General features: G+C 51.1%; 2 protein-coding genes across 2 annotated transcripts in view; one reads left to right on the top strand and one right to left on the bottom strand.

Moving 5' to 3' along the window:
* FABP3 (fatty acid binding protein 3) overlaps window positions 1-25963 on the top strand; it is a 263378-nt gene that overhangs the window by 24491 nt on the left and 212924 nt on the right. The gene's annotated exons all lie outside the window — the stretch shown is intronic.
* Window positions 2097-10449, bottom strand: HCRTR1 (hypocretin receptor 1). Its single transcript, XM_050796827.1, has 8 exons — window positions 10235-10449; window positions 9666-10006; window positions 9337-9515; window positions 7962-8205; window positions 7456-7571; window positions 5316-5542; window positions 3961-4082; window positions 2097-2287 (listed from the first exon to the last, which is right to left on the bottom strand). Exons 2-8 carry the CDS (start codon window positions 9862-9864, stop codon window positions 2097-2099), a joined length of 1278 nt encoding a protein of 425 aa, XP_050652784.1. The 5' UTR covers window positions 9865-10006; window positions 10235-10449.

Below are 25963 nucleotides of genomic sequence, written 5' to 3'. Positions count from 1 at the left end.
AAAGGCAAAGAACCCAGTGCCTTTCCAGGCAGCCCATTTCCTCCATGACTGGCAGAACATCTTCCTGGTGTGGATTCTAAATTCTGCCATCTTGAAGACACCACCATTGGCTGTGGTTTTCTCTGTGGGCCACTCAGGACATACATCACCCTTTCTGCATGCCAACCCTCTACATAGTGGAGCCTGCCCTATATACCACATTTTCCCCAAGTCCTCCCTTCCCTAGGCCAGATAGCCCTGGGCTCTTGAGCAGTCCCTCGCTGAGCATCTCTCCCCTCGGCATCCTGTTCACCTCCCCTGAATTTTCTTCAGTTTATCTGAGTCCCCCAGAGTGGAGGGCTGAGGCCCCCCATGGTGCTGGGTTCAGCCAGCAGAGCGTGGAGTAGAACTGCAGCCATTAGGAGCAGCGCCTGTTGTTTCTTTGTTCCCACTGAACCAAGTGTCTGCTGAAACCCGATGGTGCCAATTGTAGTCTCTCACCTTTGTGCTCAGCTGAGGCTGAGGAGCCCAAGACCTGGATTGATCTTATGAGCATGGTTGGTTGGTTCTGAGCTTGGGGGCCAGCTGTCACACCTCATCCTGCACACTCACCTCCAAGCCTGCCTACGCACTGTGCCAACCGCTTTGGATCCTATGGCCCAGTGGGAGTGTGGAATGGGCAGGAGAACCCATCGTGGCAGCAGCTGGAGCTCTGCGCCGTCCACAGAGAGCTGGGCTGGTAAGTCGTGTGGAGAGGAGGTGGCATACTTAGGCCACACATTCCACCTGCTCTGGGTAAAGCGGGGTGCCTAGGATGAGCAGTGCTTCAACACTCCTGGGCCGGGCCCCTGGCAGCACCAAGGCTCTGCCCACCTTCTTGACGGTTGAGGTCAGAGGGAGCCCACAGCTCCATTAATCAAGTTAAGCAGACCTGGTGGTGTGCATAGCAGAGCTAGCCCCTGCCAGATGTCCTTGTTCCTCTCAGCAGAGTAGCACTTCAGACTGCGCTCCACGTCCTGCTCTGGCAACAAGGCTCAGAGCCTTTGGCAGCCTTAAAATCATCTCGGTGGCAGACGGAGCATGTCTGGCCAAGTCTGTGGCTTTCTCTTTCTATCCTGTGAGTTCATAGAAAATAGACGCAAGCCTTGGTTTCCAAGAAGATGAGGATAACAGTAAATCAGCCCATTAACCCACTATCTGCCCACCCGGCCCCCCTTACCTTCCCCAGGCCATTGGGCCTGTGAGCAGACAGCTGTGTCGAGGGGCGAGGTTCTGGCGTCACAGGATTGGCACCGCATGAGGAGACAGCACCACATGTGCCGAGGCCTGGCTGAGTCCATCTTGGATCCCGTGTGGTGGGGGTGGGAGGTCAGCAGATAAGAGCATTCTAGTGCCTTCTTGTCTTCCCTCCCCCTAGCTTCCCCACCTTCTTCTGTTCCTAACCTCAGCAGCACAGATTTTGTGCAATGACAAGGAAAGGGAACATTCAGTGCCAGGCTTTAATTACAGTTGCTTCGGGCTGCTGGCCTCTGTGCCAAGTGGCCATGGAGAGTGTTTTATCACACCACAAAGCCAACAAGGTCAGGTCTGTGGTGTGTGCCCTTGGCACCTGGTTAGGGTGGGGCTGCGCTCGTGGCCCACTGGAGAAAGGCTGGGCCCAGATTAGTTCACACAGGCATCAGAAGAGCTGGCCAAGCGCAGCCCTGGGCTTCAGGGAGCCACGGAACCAGATGGAAATGCCTGTTGGGACCTTTAGGGCAGACTCTAGGGAAGGCCGGTAATTGGGTAGGAAAGCGGTCTTTAGGAGGATGGCCAAGCTCTGGAAGGATGATGGGGACAGATTATACTGTGGGGTATGGCCAAATGAGAGAAGTACAACAATAATCGTGTCCACAACACTTCACAGTTTACAGGGAGCTTTCCACTTGCTTCAGCATGCTTAATCCTCACATCAACCCTGCTTAGGGGACACAAGCTCAGAGAGGGCAAGTGACTTATCCAGAGTCACACAGGCAGAAACCCAGGACTGAAGCCCCAGCCTTTTACCACATCCAGCTGTCTTTCCATGAGGGGTAGGGGCAGATCCCCCGAGCTGGAGCCTCCAGGGCAGCCCTCGCTCAGGGCAGCACTGTGGTGACGCTGGTGAGCACCACATGCTCAGAGAGTTTGGAGACGGAGCATCGGCTCTGCAAGGACAAGGACTTGTGGCTGGCAGAGGAGCGGGGACTAGGGGCCTTCAGAGAGCCGCAGGGACCCAGGCCAGGCAGGCAGCAGGAGAAGGCAGCCTTAAACTGCTCCCGGAATTTGCCTTGGTTGGGAGACAAAAGACACAGCCATAAGGAGACAGATGCAGCAGGAAGGGGCCTTGAGCCCAGGGACACCCACGCAGCTCCAGCCAAGCTGCCTGTGAGGAGGCGGGGAGGGAGGGAGGGATAGAGCTGGGAGGGAGAGCCCTGAGGCAACCTCAGCACCGCCAGGGAGAGAGGACAGAGGCCCTGGAGCGGGTTCCCAAGGAGAGACGCAGTTGCCATCTGATTCCTTGACTGCACTCTGGCTCAGAGGCTGGCTCAAAACGTGGTGTCTGGCTCAGGGGCCTCAGGTCACCTCTGCTCTCCTTGGTGTGTACATGGGGGTCACTATCTGTTGCTAGGCTTGTGCCCTCTCTGCCCTTTGATGATGAAAATGACAGTGGCAGCAGCCCTTTTGCATTTGGCAGTCACGCTGTGCCGGGCGCCTCAGCCTCTGTTCCCCAGAGCATCCCAGCACCCTGAAAGACTGGAGTCCTTTATCCTCACTTCACAGATGAGATGCACATAGGTACAGTGGCTTGCCCAAGGCCACCCAGCCAGAAGCTGAACCCAATTCTAATTCCAAAGCTCTTCTCAAGGGGGAGGAGGGAAGGAGGGACCGCCACACCACCTTGTTCAGCCCAAGTATACCACGGAAACAGATTTTGTCAGGCTGAAGCCCCTTTGATCATGTGTCATTAGCCTGCCAGCCTCTCTGGTGCCCAGCACAGGGCCAGGCACACAGTAGGTGCTCAGTAAACATAGGCCAAACAAAGGCATATGTATCAGTAAGTCTGTCTGCCCTCCCCTCCCCACAGAGCTCATCTTCTGTTCTCTTTTCTGAGCTGGAAACCCGCAGCCAGCCTTGTTGAGTAATTCTTGAGTCTCAATGAGGGTTATACTATTGACTCCGGATCCCTTCTTTAACCTTTTAATAGTTCCTCAAAGATTATTTCTGTCCAGGCTCGAACAGTCATCTGGACCTGTTCTTTAGAAGTCTAGTCCCAAAGTCAGAGGGCTGGTGAGTCACACTTCTGCTGAGCTCAGCCTCAGGGCCATTACCACCCTGAGACTGGGAGGTAGAGGGAGGGAGTGGGCACTGGGACAGCAGAGAGGAGAGGCCTGGAGTGGGAGTGGGAGCGGGAGCGGCAGGGGAGGAAGACTTCCAGAGGGGACAACCCCTGAGATTCTGGTCGCTCTGCCAGTGTGTCTAGCTGAGCGGGGGAAGCCCTTTCCTGGGCCTGGCCTATCTGCCAGTGACCCTCCTTTAGCCCTGACACCTGGACTGTGCAATCCTTCCTTAGGCAGGGGCTCCAGGGCCCTCCTCCCACAGGTCTGACTCCCTCTGGGGAGGGTGGACTCCTCTGCCTGTGCTGATTGGAGGTCTTGCTGTGCCTGCACCCGTGGTGGGAGTGGGGGGTGAACTGACCTAGCCCCTGCCCTTCCACTCACTCACTGGTCTGCAGAATCTGCACAACTGGATCCTGGGTGCCAGCCACCGTGGGGAGTGTGGCCCATCTCCCACTCAGGACAGGGCTCCTCGGGGTGGGTCCCCCCAGAGCAGGATCACTGTGCCCACAGCAGATACATCCTCACCCACCGTCCTTTATTTGGGCCCTGGCTTGGGGATGGGGAGACTTGTCATGTGGACTGTTGGCCACCCTCAGTGAGTTTGCATCCCCAGCCTGCTCACCACTGAGGAAGTTGTAGATGATGGGGTTGGCAGCACTGTTGGCGTACACCAGCCAGTGGGAGAAGGTGAAGCAGGCGTAGACAGCTTCGCGGTCACTGGCTTGGCGGAACATCCCGAACACCCTAGGCCCAGGGTAGAGGAGCGTCAGAAGTGGAGTAGCTGTGTGCGCGTGTATTGGGGGAGTGCTGCTCACAGAACCTGAGCTGTAAAGGGCAAGAGTTCCTGCTGCCCACTTCCGTCCACATTTCCTGCCTTCTGTACCTGAGGTCTTGGCCAGGCTTTGGGGTTCTCAAGCATGGAGGGTATCAAGCACCGCGATGGGCATCTCTAGCCTCCTGGCCATTGGATCCCCTAGGGCTTCCCATCCACTTTCTCATCCATCCTCACAGCAACATGATGAGTCATAGACATCATCCATTTTTCTATTAGGGAAACTGAGGCTCAGAGAAGTAAAGTGACATGCCGAAGATCACACAACCAGGAGGTGGCCAAGCACAGTCTCAAAGTGAGACTGTCTTCTGTCCGATAGCCTGCATTCTCTCCCCGGCGCCCTGTGACCCTCTTTTGCTGTCCCTCCAGACACATGCATGGTTAGCTCTCTCACTTCCTTCAAGTCTCTGCTCAGAGGTCATTTCCTTGGAAAAGCTTTTTTTTTTTTTTTTCTTTTGACAGCTCTGTTACCCAGGCTAGAGTGCAGCGGTGCAATCATGGCTCGCTGCAGCCTCAACCTCCTGGACTCAGGCTATTCTTCCACCTCAGTCTGTGTAGCTAGAACTACAGGCACATGCCACCATGCCCGGCTAATTTTTTGAATTTTAGTAGAGATGAAGTCTCATTATATTGCTCGGGCTGATCTTGAACTCATGGCCTCAAGCGATCCTCCCTCCTTGGCCTCCCAACATGTTGGAATTACAGACGTGAGCCAATGCACCTGGCCTCCTGCTTTTTTAAACCATTATATCTAAAGCAAAAGCAAAAACCCACCAACCCTTGTCATTGTCACTCTCTGTCCTATTTTATTTTTCTTCCCAGCAGTTGTCATTTCCTGACATTATAATATACATTGATTTTTCTATTTACTTCCCTTCTCTCCCGCTAGAATGCAGCCTCCATGAAGGCAGGGACTTTGTCTGTCTTGTGCACTTGTTCACTGTATTTCCAACCCCCTAAAATGTGATGATTAAGTGAATAAATTTTCACAATAGCCCTAGGAGACAGAGGCTCAGAGAAGAGAAATGGCCTGCCCAAGGTCACATAGTGGAGAAGGGGTGGAGCCAGGTCTTTCTCCCAAGCAAGGAGAGCTCCTTCCCCAACCTCAAACTTCTCCCCACCCCAACCATACCCCAGGCTCTCACCTCTTAAGGACATTGAGGACACTGATGGGCAGGTAGCAGAGGGCAAAGACCAGCAGCACCACCATCAGCATCTTGGCTGTCTTCCTCCGCGCACGCATCTGCTTCACTTCAGCCAGGAAGGCGCGGGCCCGGGGCTGGGGCTGTCCACTCAGGCCCTGCTCCAGGTCCCCCAGCTGGTCTGAGGGGCGCTTCCAGTTTCGCACCAGTGCTGATGTGGTGCCGGGAATCTGTCCAGCACACATAAAGACAGCAGCGGTGGGTATAGCACCTTGGGAGGGTGGTTGCCTTTTGTGGGGCCCACTCCAGGCTGGACCCTGGGCAGGGTGGAGATGGGCAAAGGGATACAACCTTTGCGAGAGGAAGGAATCTGATGTTTATGATAAAGACTAACACTCTGGACTTGAGGGTGAATGATAGACTTTCATTTTCTTTTTCTTTTTTTTTTTTTTTTGAGATGGCATTTCACTCTAGTCACCCAGGCTAGAGTGCAATGGTACGACCTTGGCTCTCTTCAACCTCAGCCTCCCGAGTAGCTGGAGTTACAGGTGTGTGCCACCACACCGGGCTAATTTTTGTATTTTTAGTAGAAACGGGGTTTCACCACATTGGCCAGGCTGGTCTTGAACTCCTGACCTCAGGTGATCCGCCCGCCTCAGCCTCCCAAAGTGCTGGGATTACAAGTGTGAACCACTGTGCCCAGCCTAGACTTTCATTTTCCATTAGCTCTTTGTGAAACCCCCTACAACATGCCTTGTGGAAAGATATTATTGGTCCTTAGGGATAGATGAGGCAACTAAGACTCAAAGAGGTGGGGACCCTTGACAAGGCCCCAGGCCACATCCTCTCAACTGCCCATCCATCCTCCCTAAATCTCCAACACTGTCTTTGAGAGTAGGGGTGGGGGTGAGTTGTGCCTCCTCTGGGTCATACCAGACTGTGAGGAGCTCTGGGCAAGGGGTGGGCAGGTGGGCAGCATGGAATGGCCTGGACCAGTGCCTATAAGCCTGGAGTGGTTCTGGGCTCCTGGAGAAGCCTCTCCTGCCACCGGACACTCGAATCACCCACCACAGAGGGGCATGGGGCTAGAGTTCTGGAAACGTGGGTGTAGAGCCAGCTCAGACATTTGTGAGCTATGTGACCTTGGCCACCTCATTTTCCTTTCTAAGCCTTGCTTTCATGTCTGTCAAATGAGGAGGATCGTGCCTGTGTCCTGCTTGGCTGGGGGTTCTGTGGGGAGCAGGTGATGAGTGTTGGTGGACTGCAGGGCTGGCCAACCAGGAAGGGCCCTGCTGGATTGGGTGCTCCTCCAAGGCAGGACCTGGGTCACAGCCAGTCCATGTCCCCACCCACTGCCCGGCATGGCCTGGGCGCAAGCCAGTACTTCCTGTGGAATGTAGGTGACGTCTCCAGGTGTGAGAGTCCCTTCCTGAGCCTGGTCATGTTCTGGCCTGCCTTTTCTTACCGCCCAGACACCAGTCCAGGACTCCCACTCACTAGGCCAAGGGCCTCTGAGCACCCCTGCCCCAAAAAAACCGAGGAAACCCACCGAGGGTCAGTCTGTAATGCAGGAAAGAAGACAGGCCCTGGAACCAGAAGGCTCTGCTGCTGTTGAATCTGGCAAGTTGGTTGCCCTTATTTGGCATTTGTGACGTGGGTAACGTTGCTTCTTTTGTTAGAAGTTGTTAAGACACTGGATGCAAAGTGCCTAATTTGGCAAGCAACACGGAGTTGCTATTATTATTGTTGCAGTGGTACTAAACTCAGCAGTGGAAGCTCACGGATCTGGGCTTTAGTTCCTGATCTACTCACTAGCTGAGTGGTTTGGGGGAAGTTACGTTGATCTTCTGGGTCTCGGTTTTCTCATATATTTAATGTGGGTAATATATGGTGGCTAAGAGGATGCAAGACTATCTGGGAGTAGATACTTCAATAAACAGCAGCCACTAATATTAGAAGGATGTGTTACTATTCCATTCCAGGGTAGCCACTGGTGCTTTTGGCCTTGAGTTTGACGTGTCTCTGGGCTTCCCCTCTCTTTGGTTGCAGCCAAGATGGCACGTGCTGATGGCAGAGGACTGTCTACTCAGACCAGTAGCACCCCCACCCCCAGCCCACACAGTGACACCAGAGTGGGCCTCACCTGGCGGCCCCAGAGCTTGCGGAATATCTGGAAATAGGCCATGGCCATGAGGCCCAGTGGGGCCAGGTAGGTGACAATGAAGAAGCAACTGTGGTAGATCTTGGGATATAGGTCATCTGCAGGGGTCAAGAGATGCAGAGTCAGGCCCAATCCGCGAGCCCCACCCTTCCCTGGTTAGCAATGCCACCCTGTCCTGACTAGGGTCAAAGCAAGGCCTAGGGGCAGCTGGACCCCATACAACCACCATGACAGACAGAGACCCTGGAGTTGTCCAACTTGGGGTATCCCTCCTGGAAGGATGTCTACACTAGAGCAGATATCTGCATGAGGGGAGGCACCCACCCTGGGAGTATCCCTGGTAGGAGCCACTCTAGGGTGTCCCCTGGGGAAATACCTGCCCTGCGATTTCCCACTTTGGAAGGGACCCTGCTAGATGCTTGCCCTTGGGGTACGTGCTCCCGAAGTGCCCACCTGAGGGGATACCTGCTTGAGGCTTCCACCATTACCTGCCCAGCGTTCATCACAGACCGAGAAGAGCCGTGTGCGGTTGGCTAGCTCGGGCAGCACACTGCTGCATTCCATGACTGCAGCCTGGGGCACCATGACAGTCAGCGACACAGCCCAGATGCCCAGGATGGAGCCACGGGCCCGCCGGGCTGTGCTCTTGAACAATAGTGGGTGGCAGATGGCATACCAGCGGTCCAGGGCGATGAAGCTGAGAGTCAGCACTGCCACTGACACGGACACGGCCTGCCCCACGGGGACACAATGTCAGTCATTTTGGGGGCCACCCAGAGATGTGAGAGTAGGTGAGTGAGGAGGCTGACGGCAGGTGCAGGGCAGTGCAAATCCTGACTCCACCACTTACTGGCTGTGTAAATGTGGGCAAGTCACTCGCCGTCTCTGAGCCTTGTCTACAGAATGGGTTTATACCATCTACCTGGCAGGATTGTTGTGCGAGTAAGTGAAATCATGTGTAAACAATGTCCAGCTTCAGAGCTGGCACATGGTAGGTGGACCCCTCGGGTGAATAATAACTTGTACCTATGTAACTTACTGTGTGCTGGGCACTGTTCTCTTCATCCTCATGGCAATCCCACAAAGTAAGTGCTCTTGCCCCCCTGTTACAGATGAGGAAACAGGCACAGAATTCCCTCATCCATCTGTCTTTATGCTCAGGGTCACCAGAGTTAACCGGTTGAGTGGGAAGCCTCAAAACTGGGAAATCCAAGAGGCATTTATCTCTGCCATGGAATGCAATCCCTACCCCAGGCTGTTAGGAAGAAACCCTCATTCTGGGAGACGGAGATGAGTCTGGGCCACAGGTGTGTAGGCATTGCCTCTAGGGGTACCCCCTGCCCTCTGGGGTGCAGGAAGTGGATCACAGGATACAAACTGAGAGAAGCCTTCTTCCACCCCACTAACCCCATCTGGACATCCTGGTTTCCGCCACTGGGGTCTTTCCTGGCCAGTGCAGGAGGGAGAGGAGAAGGCTGTTTCCATCAGGCTCCTCACGTCTGCCCCTTTGGGATTGGGGAGCAGGCCCAGGGTGTTGTGTATGTGTCACTGTGGGCTGATGCCTCTTTCCTTGACTGTGTGCCTGTGTACCTGGAGGTGACTCTGTGTGTCCACACGTGCCTATGTATACGTCTGTGGCTGTGACCAGGAGGGGATCTCTGTGATTGTGTGGGGTTGTGTCTGTGTCCTGGAGTGTCCGATCTGGTGGCTTGCCCTTGCTAGCAGCAGAGGATGACACTTCAGGGGTCACGAGCCACTGACCTGTCTGAAAGGCAAGTCTGAGGGTCACTGAGACCTACGCAAGGCCGTCGTTTTTGTACAGGTGTGACAAGGAGTGGTGAGGGGTGCCTGGGCAGAGCTCACCTGTAGATAGGGGATGACCTTGCAGAGGGCATGGCCGAACAGCCAGGACTCAGTGATGTCCACCAGCAGGCTGACCGGCAGGCAGATGGCAGTTACCAGAACGTCAGCCAGGGACAGGTTGACGATGAAGTAGTTGGTGACTGTCCTCATGTGGTGGTTCCGCCACACGGCCAGGCAGACTGCAGGGTGCAGCGGGGTGAGGTGAAGCTGATGGCAGAGCCACACCCATCCTAGTTCTGCCCAATCAGCGAGCCCCTCCCCACATACACCCCCCCGCCTTCAATCCCCAGGGAAAGCCAGCAGCACTGAAGGGCAAGCGCTGGACCTACCCAGCGTGTTGCCCACCAGGGCCACGAGGAACACAGCCACATAGGCTGCGATGAGGAACCACTCGTACTGTTTTGGGTACAGATAATCGCGCCACAGGTAGCGGAGAAACTCGTCTTCATAGTCTGGAGGCACAGGAGATGGCTCCCTGCTGCCAGTGGGGACCCGCATCTGGGCCCCTGGGGTGGCTGAGGGCTCCATGAGCTCAGGAGCTGCTGCGGCGGAGGGGCATCCTAGGCTCTGCAGAGGGGGAGGAGGGAACTTGGGCCAGCCCGCAGCCCACTCCCCTCAGGGTGCCTGGAGGCTTGCACCCAGTTCTTTTTGGATCTCAGCCCCAAACTTCCTGAAGGGAGGAAGGAAAGGAGAGAGTGGAGAGAGAAGGAAGGAAATTAGGGAGTGTGCCAGGTGCTTTGCATATAAGTTCCCTCTTAATTCTCACAGTCATGAAATTGGTGGAAGAAGACAGACCTGAGTTGCATCCCAATTCCACATCAGTTGCCTTGGGTAGCTTACCTGGCCTCTTTCAGCCTCGGCTTCCCCATCTGTCTAATGGGGTGACAGCCCTACTTACCTTACAGGGCCGGGATGAGGAGTAATGAGCTCCGATGCGTGCCAAGTGCTTCACCAAGAACCTGGTACAAGAAGGTAGTTTAGGGGACGTTTCGGGTTACCATTATTAGGGTACCCTGCTTTGCAGATGAGAGGGAAGCTCAGTGAGACTGAGTCTCTTGCTCAAGGTCACAAAGCTCCTAAGCCAGGTCTGTTCGAACCCATCAAACACCATAGATTTGAGAGGATAAGCCATCCCGATTGCAAATATTTCTTGAGCCAGTTCACAAGCTTTAACTTTGGGTTGGGAAAATGGGCCAAAGGAGGTGTTAAGAGACCCAAGCCCCACCCGCCATACCTGCCAGACCCTCCGGTGGGCACGCGCGCACACGCACACATACAACACACACACAATGTGGGTGGTGCGCGGAGGGACTGACGACCCCTTGGGAGCAAGGGGAGCGTCCAGGCCGCTAAGAAGCCCCCTTTGGGTCCCCAGGGCCGCGACGCTCCCCGACGGCCGCCAGGAGGCGCTGTTCCGGCGCGCGGGCCGCTCTCCATTCATAAATCCAGCCAGCCCAGCTCCCCGCCCCTCCCTCCTCCCGCACTCAGCCCCTCCTTCCCCCTGCTGGGCTAAGACGACCCCGGCCGGGTGCCGGAGGGTTGCGGATCCCTGGAGACCCCTGGGGAGGGTGAGGGGACGCCTTCATACCCCACTGAACTCCGGCAGGCCCGCCCCGTCCACGGGACCTTCCTGCACCTCGGGGGCTGCGGGGGACTCCTGGAAGGCACGGGGAGCGAGGGCACTCGGAGCCTGCCTGGAGGAGAGCAGCGCTGGCCGAGGAGCCAGTCTCCCAGCACCCAGGTTACCCCCCGAGACTCTTGGCTCCTCCCATCCCTCGCCGCGGGTCCTTTGGAACCCCCATCCCGGGCCTGGGGGTCCCCCACACCCCGCACCTGTTGGCTCCGGGACCCGGGTGTTCTCGGCTGCTGGTACCCGGACCTGGCATCGGGGACTTCGCCTTCCTACGAGGAAGGCCGAGCCTCTGGGGGCCGGGGCTGCGGGAGGGGGCCGGGGCAGCCCCCTCCCTAGGCTGCGCTGCCTGGGCTCGCGGGGCTGAGCGCGAACCCCGGCAACTGCGCGGGCTGTGGTTCGGCGCGGGCTCCGCCGGGCTGCGCGCTGCGGGAAGGGAGGGCCGGCGGGAGGGGCAGGGCGGGGTGGGAGCCCCCAGACGGTCTTGGCTCCGTGTCTTCCAGCCCCGAGACCCGCAGGGCGGAGGGAGACGCTCGTTTCTTCTCGTCTCCCACTTCACGCTTCCATCCCACCTCCATTCATGCGTCCATCCGTTCATTCATTCCATCCTCATTCATTCAACATTTATGCCCCTGGCCACCCCGCATTCTGGGCGCACTTAGTGTGTGCCGGCGGGCCTGGCAGCTTCGGAGGGCCACAGTGCAGAGGTGGAGCCCAGCCGCGCCTCTCCTTGCTGCCTGACATAACTGAGGAGGAGGATGGCACAGGTGGGTCACAGGGATGAGACAGAGAGGACGCCTGCACCGCCTCCAGCCCAGCTCCAGATGCTGCTGGAACAGCTAGCTCCCAACGATGCCAGAGAGCCCTTCTCTCCCATCTCCCAATCCCCCAACCTATCTGCCCCCAATTCTTCTTTTTGTTATACCTACTGTTGCCCCCAAAAAACAAGGACACTGATGGGGACAGAAGTGGGGGTTCGTTAATTCCACAAATAACGATTTATTAAGCTGTGTGCCAGGCAATGAGTTATAATAATACAGCTACCATTTGTATAATGCACATGATGCCTGATCTCATTTAATCTTCATATTAGCCTGGTGAGGTGGTCGTTATTGTCCCCATTTTAGAGATGAGGACACTGGATCCACATGGGGCAATGACTTGCCCAAGGTCGCACAGCAGAGGCAGAGCGGGGCTTCAAGCCTCTGCCCCTCTCAGGCCTATGAGCCTCTCTCACCAGACAGAGGCTCCCTCACCTGCTGGCTCCCTCCCTCCCTCTGGCTGCTGGGGGAGGCAGGTGTACACCCAGGCAATTAACCTGTGGTGTGAGGAGAGTGTGAGGGCCCTGGGAACTGTGGGGCACGGGAGGACAGACCGACTCAGCCAGGGCATGAGAACAGGCTTCCTGGAGCAGGGGCATCTCCATGGAGACCTGAAGAATAAGAAGGTAGCCCTGCAAGGGGGATCGTGGTATTTGAGGAAGGTATTCAAGGTCAGGAAACAGCAGGTGCAAAGGTTTGAAGGTTGGGGATTCTGGAAATCACAGGTAGGTGAAGGGTGACTGCCTGAGCATCATGCAGTCACCTTGGCCATCCCTTACCTCAGGATAGGACCTTCCTAACACGTCACCCTCTGAAACTCACACTCTTTCCCTCCTGGGAGGTGACTCCTGGGATGTAACCACCATCTTTCCCGTTGCAGCCAAAGCCCTTTTCAAAGGCTCTGGAGATGCACTGTTAGGCATAAGAGGTGTGGGAGAGGAACTGGAGCAGCCTAAGGGAGGGGGCCAGTGACCTTCACCTCTGCAGAACAGGAGGATGGACTGAAGCTAAACTCAAGGCAGAACTTTGTCCTTGGGCAGGTATGGCATCTGCATGGTGGGTGATATCCTGCCTGCCCTAGGTGCTGGCCAAGGTAGGAGAATGAGTGAAGAGACTCAGAAGAGGGGCGGGGGTGTGTGTGTGTGTGTGGGGGGTGGTGCGTGCATGTCTGCATATGTATGCATGCGTGTGTGTTTGTGTTTGAGTCTTGAATTCAAGTAAGGGCAGTGGTGTGTGTCTAGGGAATCCAGTGTGTTTGTGTCTGACTGTGCATATGAGCAGGGGATGGGCTCTGGGTTGATGACTGGAGGTCACCCTGGGTGGGATGTGTCTGTCTGGGTCTTGATCTGTCTCTGTGTTTTGGTGTCTGTGAGGAATGTGTATGTGTGAGGAGATGTCTGTTTCTCAGTGTGGATCTGAATGTTCAACCGTGGCTTTGACTAGCACTGGCCCCCCAGTGTGTTTCCCTGTGAGTGAGGGAATGTGAGTGTGGCCATGCCTTTGTGTGCAAGGCTATGTGAGTGTGCGTATGTGGAACTTGGTACATCTGTTCCTACAGCAGTGACTCATCTTATCCCCCACATTCTCCCCCCAACCTGGAGCTGTGACTGTTTGCTATGTAGGGGCTGAAGAGGGGGCTGCAGCACGTGGGGGGGATGGGAGGCAGATCGTGTGGGGACACTCCAATGACAGCTGCGGCAAACAAGGTGCAGCCAGCGGTGTGGAAGGTACAGATTCATGTTTTTCTGTGCGGGCGGTAGGCACCGGCCAAGCCCAGCACAGCCCAGGCTTAGAACCTAGCCCAGAGTGCAGATCTCCATATTTCAGGGCTTCACAGATACCACGGGTTGGAGTGGGCAAGGGGCTCGCCAGGTTCTCCCAAGTCATGATACAGGGTGGTGCATGTCTATGTAGGGAGGAAATCATAGCTGGGAATTCCCCCCAATATACAATTTCACAGAGTCAGTCCCATCTCCACTTAAGAGGGATCTCAATTGCTAACCTTCCCCCACCCTTTATCCCTTGGTACCCCGAAGATGGCTGCTCCCCAGGTCAAGGGATCCTGAGAGATTCCTGCCATCACAAGCAACAGATCTCCCTGTCTCCCCTAGCAGACCCTGGCCAGGCATTTTCAAGTCAGCAGCAGGAGCCAGGGCTGTGGCCTGGAGGCACTAGGCCTCGCAGCCCCTCTGGTCCTGAATCTGGCCTATTTCGCCACAGCCTAAGGGTGGGAGAGACCAGTTATTTGGCCTAGATGGGCATGAGAGAGAGTGGGTGTATGCTCAGAGAAAATCCTGGGGGCAGGGCAGTGGGAACCAGCAGTGCTCTAGAAGACCTACAAGAAGCTGCCGGATTTTGGTCCTCAGCACAACAGCACTGGGCTCTGGGAACTCTGGCAAAATGCCCATGTCTAAGGGAGGGCCCCAGGGACCTCAGGTCCTCCATGTCCAGGCTGGGCTCCCAGCCCTGGCGCCTCCTCTGCCCAGGGAGGACTGGCCTCAAGGCTTTGCTGTGCTTGAGCTGTCTGTCAACAGGGGCCCACATGACCTCTTTCCTGGAACCAGCCAGCCCCAGCCTTGTTGATCTAATCCTGAGCCTCTGAGCCACAGGTCCCTGTCATATCCATCTTCAAGTGTCACCCTAGGCACTGGCCCCAGGTGCTACCTCCTCCTCCTTCCCAATCCTGCTGTGACTTACAGTAACCTCTGTCTGGCTAAGACTAGAGTAATTGGAATGTAATTGGGTTTCCTCTTGCTAATGCCGCTACAGACCTGGGAACGTGGATAGGAAAACTCTGGAGAAGGCAGAGGTGCTTTGTGGAAGAGCAGAGATCAGGCGCAGGCCGAGGTGTGGGGTGGGTGAGGGGAGGCCAGCAGAGATGGGCTGTGCTGTGGGAAAGGGGGATTCTGAGGGCGGAGCCTAGGGAGACCACTGAGCAGCTGCAGTGTTTTGGTCTTTGGCCAACAGCAGTGGCCTCTGGGAGCTCATGCCCAGGAAGGGACACAGAGACCTCCTGTTCCCCATATCCAGGTCCTCAGCCTTTGTGCCTCTTCTCCTCTGGATGGGCCCCCTCCTTCAGGGTCTGGGTGACTTGAAGGAGACAGGCAGCCACTAGGAGAGGAGGAGCCCGGGACCCAGAGTCAGGCTTTCTCTGTGACTCCCAAAGCTAGAGATCATTTTCCCTTTTTGTTTTGTTTTGTTTTTTGAGACAGAGTCTTGCTCTGTCACCCAAGCTGGAGTGCAATGGCATGATCATGACTCACTGCAACCTCCACCTCCTGGGCTCAAGTGATTCTCCTACTTTGGCCTCCCAAAGTGCTGGGATTACAGGTGTGAGCCACCGCTCCCGGCCTAGAGAACATCTTCAAGTCAGTGGCAGGAGCCAGGGAGAAGGGACTGGAGCCGGCAGCCTTCTGTCTGTCCCCTTACCCACATACTCACTCAACAAACTCGGAGACTGGGTAGGCTGCAGAGACGGAGACTCTCCTGGTTAGGCTAGGGAGACCCTCATGGAGACGAGTGGACAGGGGTGGTGTGAAATGCATCAGGATGGAGCTTGTGGAGGCAGGGTGGGGGCGGAATGGGACAGCACAAACAACAGTGCGCGGAAACCACAGAAAATACATCTCCACCCACCCGCCCCCACCCCGCCCCTGGTGTTGAGGGGAGGTCAGGAGCCAGGATTTGGGGTCAGGAAGACTGGGATTAGACCGCCACTCTGCTGCTTACTACTGGGTGATCTTGGGCTGGTCACTTCCTTCATCTCTGTGATAGGCTGAATAATGGCCCCCAAAGATGTCCACGTCCTAAACCCCAGAACCTGTGGCTATGTTCCATGGCAAAAGCGGCTTTGCAGATGTGGCTAAATTAAGGGTCTTGAGATGAGGAGTTTATCCTGGATTATGCAGGTGGGCCCAGTGTGATCACATGGTCACACTGGGCCCTTATAAGAGGGAGCCGGGAGGGTCCGAAAGAGAAGACAAGATGATGAAGAGGAAATGCAGCCCTGCCAACCCCTGGATTTTAGCCCCACAAGACTCATTTTGGACTTCTGGCTTCTAGTGCCATAAGAGAATAAACTTATGTTGTTTTTGTGTATATATACACATATATATATACACATATAATGTATACACGTGTGTGTGTGTGTGTGTGTGTGTGTATATATATATTTTTTTTTTTTTTTTTTTGAGACAGAGCCTCACTCTGTCGCCCAGGCTGGAGAGCAGTGGAGCAATCATGGCTTACTGCAGCCTCGACTTCCCCAGCTCAAGCAATCCTCCTGCTTCAGCCTCCCAAGTAGCCAGGACCACAGGCACACACCACCACACCTGGCTAATTTCTGTATTCTTTGTAGAGATAGGGTTTCGCTATGTTGCCCAGGCTGGTCTCGAACTCCTGAGCTCAAACCATCCACCTTCCTTGACCTTCCAAAGTGTTGTGATTACAGGCGTGAGCTATTGTGCCCGGCTTTGTGTTGTTTGAAGCTGCGAAATTTGTAGTAATCTGTTACAGCAGCAATAGAAAACTAACAGCTTCTCTGTACCTCACTTTGCTGGTTATAAGAGGAAACTAACAAGGACCTTTGCCATACAGAGTTTGTAAGGATTCTCTGAGACCAGATAGGTGTGCAGGGCATCAGGAGCTGCGGCACCAGCAGGGCAGAGACAGACATAATCATACACATGCACATATTTAAAAATAATTTAACATTTTAAGAAGTCAGAGTGGTCATCATTTGTCAGACATCATGACATAAGTAGACATTTGGTATTGTTTTGAGCCATGTATTGGTCCTGGGAGCTGCTAAAGATCTAAATCCTAAAATAATAAATAATATTAATAATAAACAATGGTCATAGTAAATGTGTGCTGGTGTGATTATTTTGACACAGGGACACACAAGTGGGGGAAGGCAAAGAAGGAGGGGCCGGTTCTTCCTGGGAGGGGTGTGTGTGTGTGTGTGTGTGTGTGTGTGTGTGTGTGTGTATGGTGGGAAAGGTGGGGAGCTGGGGTTTCAAACTAGAACCTGGATCACCAGACATTTGAGGAAAATGTTTAGCAGGGCAGAGAAAGACCAAGATAAACAGAAAAAATTTCCAGAGGCAATTTGGGCTAGGTATTGAGGGATGAATAGGAGCTCACAGCTAGGCTTTGAATGAGACATGCTAGACAGGAGTGGGAGAGGAAGAAGGGGCAGTATTCCCAGTAGAGGGGACAGCATGAGCACAGGCAAGGAGTGGGCATGGTGAAAGGCCTGTTGCAAACTAGTATGCAACAAATACTAGTTTGGCCTGAGAGTCTTCCCATGAAGAGGAGCAATGAGAAACAAAAAGATGGGTGAAACGCTGGCCTCCAGGGCAGGCTGAGGTGCTTGAACTCAATCTATCCCAAAGATGGTGGGAGGGTTTAACCCAGGTGCGACGTAGACAGGTCGGCAGTTTTGTCCCGCAACTTAAGCAGATTTGATTTTAAAATTTGTGTTATTTGAAATTAATAACACATTTTCCTTGTAAAATATTCAAACCATTCAGAAAAAATGAAAAGCATTGTTTTTATTTCTGTGGATTACCTATTAACTCCTGTATTTGAATATAGCGACTGTAACAAAGAGCCCCACCAAATGACAGTGGCTTCAAAAGTTGAAAGTGTTTTTATTGGCTGGGTGAGGTGTCTCACACCTGTAATCCCAGCACTCTGGGAGGCCAAGGCGGGTCGATCACTTGAGGTCAGGAGTTTGAGACCAGCCTGGTCTCGACATGGTGAAACTAAAAGTACAAAAATAAAAAAATTCTTCTAAATTTTTCTTTTTTTTTTTTTCTTTTTTTTGAGACAGAGTCTTGCTCTGTCGCCCAGGCTGGGGTGCAGTGGCCGGATCTCAGCTCACTGCAAGCTCCGCCTCCCGGGTTTAGACCATTCTCCTGCCTCAGCCTCCCGAGTAGCTGGGACTACAGGCGCCCGCCACCTCGCCCGGCTAGTTTTTTGTATTTTTTAGTAGAGACGGGGTTTCACCGTGTTAGCCAGGATGGTCTCGATCTCCTGACCTAGTGATCCGCCCGTCTCGGCCTCCCAAAGTGCTGGGATTACAGGCTTGAGCCACCGCGCCCGGCCTAAATTTTTCTACTAAAAAAATTTCTACTAAAAATACAAAAATTAACTAGGTGTGGTGGTGGGCGCCTGTAAGCCCAGCTACTCGGGAGGCTGAGGCAGGAGAATCGCTTGAACCTAGGGGACGGAGGTTGCAGTGAGCCGAGATCGTGCCATTGCACTCCAGCTGGGCGACAGAATGAGACTTGCTCTTAAAAAAAAAAAGTGTCGGCCGGGCGCGGTGGCTCAAGCCTGTAATCCCAGCACTCTGGGAGGCCGAGGCGGGCGGATCACGAGGTCAGGAGATCGAGACCATCCTGGCTAACACGGTGAAACCCCGTCTCTACTAAAAAAAATACAAAAAACTAGCCCGGCGAGGTGGCGGGCGCCTGTAGTCCCAGCTATTCGGGAGGCTGAGGCAGGAGAATGGAGGGAACCCGGGAGGCGGAGCTTGCAGTGAGCTGAGATCCGGCCACTGCACTCCAGCCCGGGCGACAGAGCGAGACTCCGTCTCAAAAAAAAAAAAAAAAAAAAAAAAAAAAAAAGTGTCTTTCTCTCTGCAGAATATCCAGGGCTGCTCGGGCGACTCCACGGTCATCAGAAAGCCAGAATTCTGCCAGGATAGAAGAGTATGGTGGTTACATGAACAGATTCTAGGACCATATTGTATGGGTTTAAACCATGGATCTGCCACTTACTAGCTATGTGATCCTGGGCATGAAACATTGAGTTTCATAATCTCTAAAAGCGGATGATATAGCACCCATCTGTGGTAGGGAGAATAATATTTCCCCAAAGATGTCCGAGTCCTAATCTCTAGAATCTTTGAATGTTACCTTATGCGGCAAAAAGGACTTTGCAGAAGAGATTACGCTAAATATTTTGAGTTGGGGGTGTTAACCTGGATTATCTGGGTGGGCTCCATGAAATCCAAGGGTCCTTATAAGAGGAGGCAAGAGGTCAGAGTAGTGATACGAGATGTGAGGATGGAAGCAAGCGGTTGTGGTGATAAGAGGAAAGGCCCACAAGCCAAGGAACGCAGGTAACCTGTAGAAGCTGAAGAAGGCAAGGAAATGGATTTTCCTGTGTCTCCAGAAGGAAAGAAATACTGATTTTAGATGTCTGACCTCCAGAACTGTAGGAGAATAACTTTGTGTTGCTTTAAGCCACTAAGTTTGTGGTTAATTTGTTACAGCAGCAATAGGAAGTGACTACACATCCCCATTGAGTTAAATGAGTTAATACATGCAAAACACTTTGAAAGGTGCCCCATGGGTACTTAGCATGTATGTAACTGTTAGCTACTATAATATTTATGACAAAACTCTTGGCCTAGGCTGGGTGGAGTGGCTGACACCTGTAATCCCAGTACTTTGGGAGGCCAAGGTGGGTGGATCACTTGAAGTCAGGAGTTTGAGACCAGCCTGGCCAACATGGTGAAACCCTGTCTCTATTAAAAATGCAAAGATTAGCCAGGTGTGGTGGCACACACCTGTAAGACCAGCTATTCAGGAGGCTGAGGCATAAGAATCACTTGAATCTTGGGAGGCAGAGGTTGCAATGAGCCAAGATCATGCCACTGCACTCCAGCCTAGGTGACACAGCAAGACTCTGTCACAAAAATTTAAAAACTCTCGACCTAGGTCAGAGATGGCTGGTCACGTCCATAATTCAACTAAGCGGAAAGGCGCGTCACTTCTGCTAACATCAACTTGACCTGAATTTGGTCAACTGATCACATGTAGCTGCAATGGAGGCTGGGAAATATAATTTTTGTCTGGGTAGCCATGTCAGGTGGTGTCCAGCTGAGATGTAAGGGTTCTGTGACTAAAGGTAGAGGAAGGGGTGGTTATTGAAGAACTAACAGCGTCTGAAACAATTCTACTATGAAAGATGAGTTTATGGCCAGGTGTTGTGGCTCCCACCGGTAATGCCCATGCCTGTAATCCCAGCACTTTGGGAGGCCAAGACTGGCAGATCACTTGAGCCTAGAAGTTCAAGACCAGCCTGGGCAACATGGGAAAACCCCATCTCTGCAAAAAATACAAAAAATTAGCTGGACTTGGTGGCAGGTGCCTGTAGTCCCAGCTACTTGGGAGGCTGAGGTGGGAGGATCATCTGAGCCCAGGAGATTGAGGCTGCAGTGAGCTGTGATTGCACCACTGCACTCCAGCCTGGGCATCAGAGCAAGACCCTGCCTGGAAAAAAAAAAAAAAAAAAGAAAGGAAAAAGAAAAAGAAAGAGAAAGAAAAGAAAGATGAGATGAATTTAGCAAAGGTAACTTCCCTCCAGAGTTTGGTTAGATACAAGTATTTCCAGCTCTTTTTTCTTGTGCCGTTAATTTCATGAGCTATCTGTTAACTCCCCACTGTGTAAGATGAGACATCACTCTTGCTTTCTCTCCTAATTCCTTTTGCTAAACCGCTACATTTGCATGTAGTTCTATATCCATAACTGAAATGTTCTAGTTTTGTGTATTGTCTATCTCTGAATTTCAAATATTGAAAATCAATAACGTGTTCTTAAATAATATGATGATTCTATAAACATTATTCTCTACAGAGCCAAATAGAATCCTGGGACACATAGAGAAGGAACTATAATCTTATGGTTTAAATGCTACTCAAAGGGAAACGCTCCAGGCTTCAAGCTGAAGTTATTCTCCTCCACTCCCTCAGCTATTCAGAGTCATATGACATTTTAACTCACTTCATATTTGGACCATGACTTTCTTACACAATTTCTTGTTCTCGTGGAGTTTGTAATTGCTTTCCTCTTTTTTCCTTGAGACAAGAAACATATGCCTTTTAAGTCAAGTCATTAAAATCTTCCAGCTTCTTAATTACATTATTTGTTGAATGGAGCCCATTTTCTTCCTAAAGACGTTCTTCTCCAAACCTTCTGACTTCCTGTTCTAATTTTGACGGATGGCTTTATGGACCTCTGGTATTTCTATTCACTGTGCTACTGGGTTAATTCCACTGTTTTGTGAATCCACTATGTCTCTCTTTCTTGAATTATGTCCCTTTATCTGAAGTATATTTTCAAATAGCATTTTAAAAAGGGGTACATGGAAGGAAAGCTTTCTGAATCTTTGCATGTCTGAAAATGTCATTAGGTTGTCCTTTCACGGACTGAGTAAGGGAGGATGAACCAGCAGGCTTAGGGTACGTGGCAGGGGGGCAGACACGCAAACAGACACTCCAGCCTCCACCCTGGGCCACATAAGGAAGGATTTACTCTAGACATCAACACTCCCTGTAGGCACTCTAGTCCTTATGAAAAATATCACTCACTTTTTTTTTCTTTTTTTGAGACGGAGTCTCACTCTGTCGCCCAGGCTGGAGTGCAGTGGTGCGATCTCAGCTCACTGCAACCTCCACCTCCCAGGTTCAAGCGATTCTCCTGCCTCAGCCTCCTGAGTAGCTGGGACTACAGGCACGTGCCACCATGCCTGATTAATTTTTGTATTTTTAGTAGAGACGAGGTTTCGTCATGTTGGCCAGGCTGGTCTTGAGCTACTGACCTCAGGTGATCTGCCTGTCTTGGCTTCCCAAAGTGCTGGGATTACAAGTGTGAACCATTGTGACTGTCGAAGATCACTTAATTTTTTTCAGAAAGCAGTTCCCTCTCTTTAAAAATCTCTCCCCTCCTTGTATGTTCCAGATGTCTGCATTTGTTAGGGGGTGGGGTGTTGATGGCGAATACTGGTTTGTTACTCACTAAATAGGCTTTTACTTGAGTATTTTCTAAACTTTTGTTATCTTATACCACATCTCAATTTTTGTAGCATCTTCTTGCTACTTTATTGTTATGTACTTATGTATGATATGATGGTTAATATTAGGTGTCAACTTGATTGGATAAAGGGATGCCTAGATGGCTGGTGTTGTTTCTGGGTGTGTTTGTGAGGGTGTGGGCAGAGGAGACTGATGTTTGAATCAGTGGACTGGAGAGGAAGACCCACGCTCAGTGTGGGTGAACGCCATCCTGTCGGCTGCCAGCAGCTAGAACAAGGCAGGTGGAATGAAGATGGGATAACTTTGTTTGCTGATGTTGAGAAACTTTTCATATGCCTGTTTGCCATTTGTATGTCTTCTTTTGAGAAATGTCTATTCAGGTATTTTGCCCATTTTTAATCAGATTATTAGATTTATAGAGTTGCTTGAGCTCCTTATATATTCCTTTTTGTTTGTTTGTTTGTTTTTAATAGAGAAGGAGTCTCGCTCTGTCACCCAGGCGGAGTGCAGTGGCTGATCTTGGCTCACTGCAACCTCTGCCTCCTGGGTTCACACTATTCTCCTGCCTCAGCCTCCCTAGTAGCTGGGACTACAGGAGCAAGATGACATACTCGGCTAATTTCTTTTGTATTTTAGTACAGGCGGGTTTCACCGTGTTGCCCAGGCTGGTCTCGAACTCCTGAGCTCAGGCGATCCACCCGCCTCGGCCTCCTAAAGTGCTGGGACTATAGGTGTGAGCCACCGCGCCAGGCTGAGCTCCTTATATATTCTTCTTATTAATCCCTTGTTGGATGGATAGTTTGCAGATATTTTCTCCTGTTCTGTGGGTTGTATCTTCACTTTGTTGATTGTTTCCTTTGCTGTGCAGAATCATTTTAAGTTGATGTATTCCCATTTGCCCATTTTTGCTTTGGTTGCCAGTGCTTGTGGGATTTAATTCAAGAAATCTTTTCCTAGTCCAATGTCCTGGGGAATTTTCTTGTAGCAGTTTCATAGTTTGAGGTCTTAGATTTAAGTTTTTAACCCATTTGGTTGGATTTTTATATATGGTGAGAGATAAGGGTCTAGTTTCATTCTTCTGCATATGGATATCCAGTTTTCAAGGGGGTCTCCTTTAAATAGTCCTTTTCCTCCTCACCCAGATTCCGACATGCTGGGAAAGAAAGCAAAAGACTGATTATGGAAGAACAATATCCCTTTTATTGTTGATGATATAAAGTGGGGTCCTTAGTGGAGGGCAAGAGCTAGAGTCCTCCCGTTGAACTTCATCACAGCCTCACTACCTACTAACAAGCATGACTTGACTCCATGCCCCATGTCATGGGCTCGCAGCCTCGGTCATGCCTCTCCTGACCACTCCTGGAGTCCCGGTATGTCTGACCTCATTGGCAGAGTGGCCTGAGTTTTTGCAGGAGCTGAAGAGACTACCGGAAGAGAGAATTTTTCTTATGGACCAAGGAGCAGGAACCTGAGAGCTTGGCCCAGAAAACCTTGGTCATCAGAAGGGCGCGGTGCCTCACACCTGTAATCCCAGAACTTTGGGAGGATGAGGTGGGTGGATCACCTGAGGTCAGAAGTTTGAGACCAGCCTGACCAACATGGTGAAACCCCATCTCTACTAAAAATACAACATTAGCCGGATGTGGTGGCGTGCATCTGTAATCCCAGCTACTAGGGAGGCTGAGGCAGGAGAATTGCTTGAACCCAAGAGATGGAGATTGCAGTGAGCTGAGATCACGCCATTGCATTCCAGCCTGGGTGACACAGCAAGCTTCCGTCTTAAAAAAAAAAAAAAAAAAAAGGAATAAATGGTATAAACCACTGGAAAGAAAGAAATAAAATGGTCATTCTATATTTATAGATCATGTGATCTACATAGAAAATCTAAGAGATTCTACAGGCAAACTATTAAAACTGTTGAGAAGGTTCATGTTGAGAGAGAATTTTCCATGGATCTGGTTCATTTCTGGATGCCCTGCACACAGAGGCACTAACTGCTCTTTTGTTCTGGACTGTCTTTTCAAGGATGTTGGTATATTAACCATCTTTGGAACATATAGTTAGTGTCTCCTTCTTGAACAGGAGACTGATTACTGTCCAGCCTAATAATGTCTCCCTTTGTGATGTCAACCTAAAAAACAGAGAAAGAGGCTCTCTAAAAGAAAATGATATCCATTTGGGAATAGGCATTGCAATGGGAATATGTGTGCCATAGTAAACCATATGCATATTCATGAAGGTAAAGGCAAAAGATTTTGAGGGAAAAATGAGGAGGAATCCATCATTGTTCAAGATAATTATCCTTGGCTACAAGGATCAATAATAAGGGTGGCACTAGTCTGAGGATGGACAGGCAATTTCTGGGCAGATAGCCTTGCAGTATTTTGTGTGTAAGATTGTGATGGTTGTTGCAGTCTTTTGGGATAGGGTTTGTTGTTGTTGTTGTTTTTTAGGCAGGGTATCCCTCTGTCGCCCAAGCTGGAGTGCAGTGGCTTCATCACAGCTCACTGCAACCTCTGCTTCCCGAGCTCAAGTGATCCTTTCACCTCAGCCTGCCAGGTATCTGGATCTACAGGCATGCACCATCACGCCTGGCTAATTGGGATAGTTCTTGTGATCAGGCAACTTGTACATGAGAGCTGTCTCTTCATGACCTTCTCCAGCTCTATTTGTCACTTTTAACATATTAGTGACTCCATTTTGATTCTGCTAACTTTTACAGTTGCAAAGGTCAGGGATTTCCGTTTCCTAAACTCAGGGTTCCTCTGCTATTATGCAAACTCATTGCATGTGCGTCATCCGTCTATACCACCCCCACCGCCCTCAGCATCACTGTGGGACTTGGGGGCAAGTGAAACTATTGACTCAGACATGAAGCTGATGCTGCTTCCTGGGCCATGAGTAATAAAGTCCTTTGTCTCTGACCCAAGACTCTCAAGTCTTCTGCCAGCACCCACAATACTGTGACAGCTAAGGGTCTGGGCTGGCCTCCTCCCACCTCGGCCTCCCAAAGTGTTGGGATTACAGGCATGAGCCACCGTGCTTGGCAAAAAGTTTTTAGCAATTAAAAAGTTTTAATAAATTTAAAAAGTGACTGAAGTGAAGGTTAATTTATTTTTAAAGAAAAATTTAAAAATATATTTAGTGTAGCCTAAGTGTACAGTTTATAAAGTCTATAGTAGTGTATAGTAAGCAACTTCCAGTTCTGCAACCTTCACTCATAGCAAGTGCCCTATACAGGTGTACCATTTAAAAATCTTTCATAATATATTTTTATTGTAACCTCTCTATGTTTAAATATATTTAGATACACAGATACTCACCATTGCATTGCCTATAGTAACCAGTATAATAACATGCTGTACAGGTTTGTATCCTAGGAGCAACAGGCTGTACCATATAGTCTAGGTGTGTATGTAGTAGGCTATCTCATCTAAGTGTGGGTAAGTACACTCTGTGATGTTCACACAACAAATAAAATCCTCTCTCGGAACACATCCCAGTTGTTGAGCAACAAACATAAAATGCTATTTATAAAAGACACCATTTATAAAAGCATAAAAAAACTATGGGATGCCTAGGAATAAACCTAAGAGATATGCACAATTTTTATGGAGAAAATTATACTTTCTTTTTCTTTTCCTTTTTGAGACAGAGTCTTGCTCTGTCACCCAGGCTGGAGTGCAGTGATGCGATCTTGGCTCACTGCATCCTCCGCCTCCCGGGTTCAAGAGATTCCTGTGCCTCAGCCTTCCAAGTAGCTGGGACTACAGGAGCCCGCCACCACACCCAGCTAATTTTTGTATTTTTAGTAGAGACGGGGTTTCACCATGTTGGCCTGGCTGGTCTCGAACTCCTGACTTCAAGCACTCTGTCCACCTTGGCCTCCCAAAGTACTGAGATTACAGGCGTGAGCCACCATGCCTGGCCTAAAACTTTCTTGATGGTCATTCAAGAGACCCAGATAAATGGAGAAGTATAACTTGCTCATAGAAGAAAATACTTAATTGTAAAATGTTATTTTTAAATTAACCTATAAATTTATTTTACTTTCAATAAGAGGTTCAAAGAAGAGTTTTTAAAAATTAATATCTTGGGAAACATGTCAAGCTTATCCTAAGGTCATATGAAAGAACAAATAGGTAAGAGTAGCCAAGGTAATTTTGAAGAAAATTAACAAAATGAGGAGAATCACCCTCCACATATCAAGATGTATACAATGAAAGTCATTAAGGTAGGAAGGTATATTGGTAGAGGGATGTACAAATAAACGGTTGGGATGGAATTGAAAGCTCAGAAACAGAGCTATGCAAACTGGAAGTTCAACCTATGTCAGAGTTGGCATTTAA

The sequence above is a fragment of the Macaca thibetana genome, chromosome 1 (genome assembly GCF_024542745.1).
Source record: "Macaca thibetana thibetana isolate TM-01 chromosome 1, ASM2454274v1, whole genome shotgun sequence".
In the NCBI taxonomy this organism is placed as follows: Eukaryota; Metazoa; Chordata; class Mammalia; order Primates; family Cercopithecidae; genus Macaca; species Macaca thibetana.
Note: the sequence above shows the minus strand (reverse complement) of the source record. Positions and strands in the feature narration are given on the sequence as shown.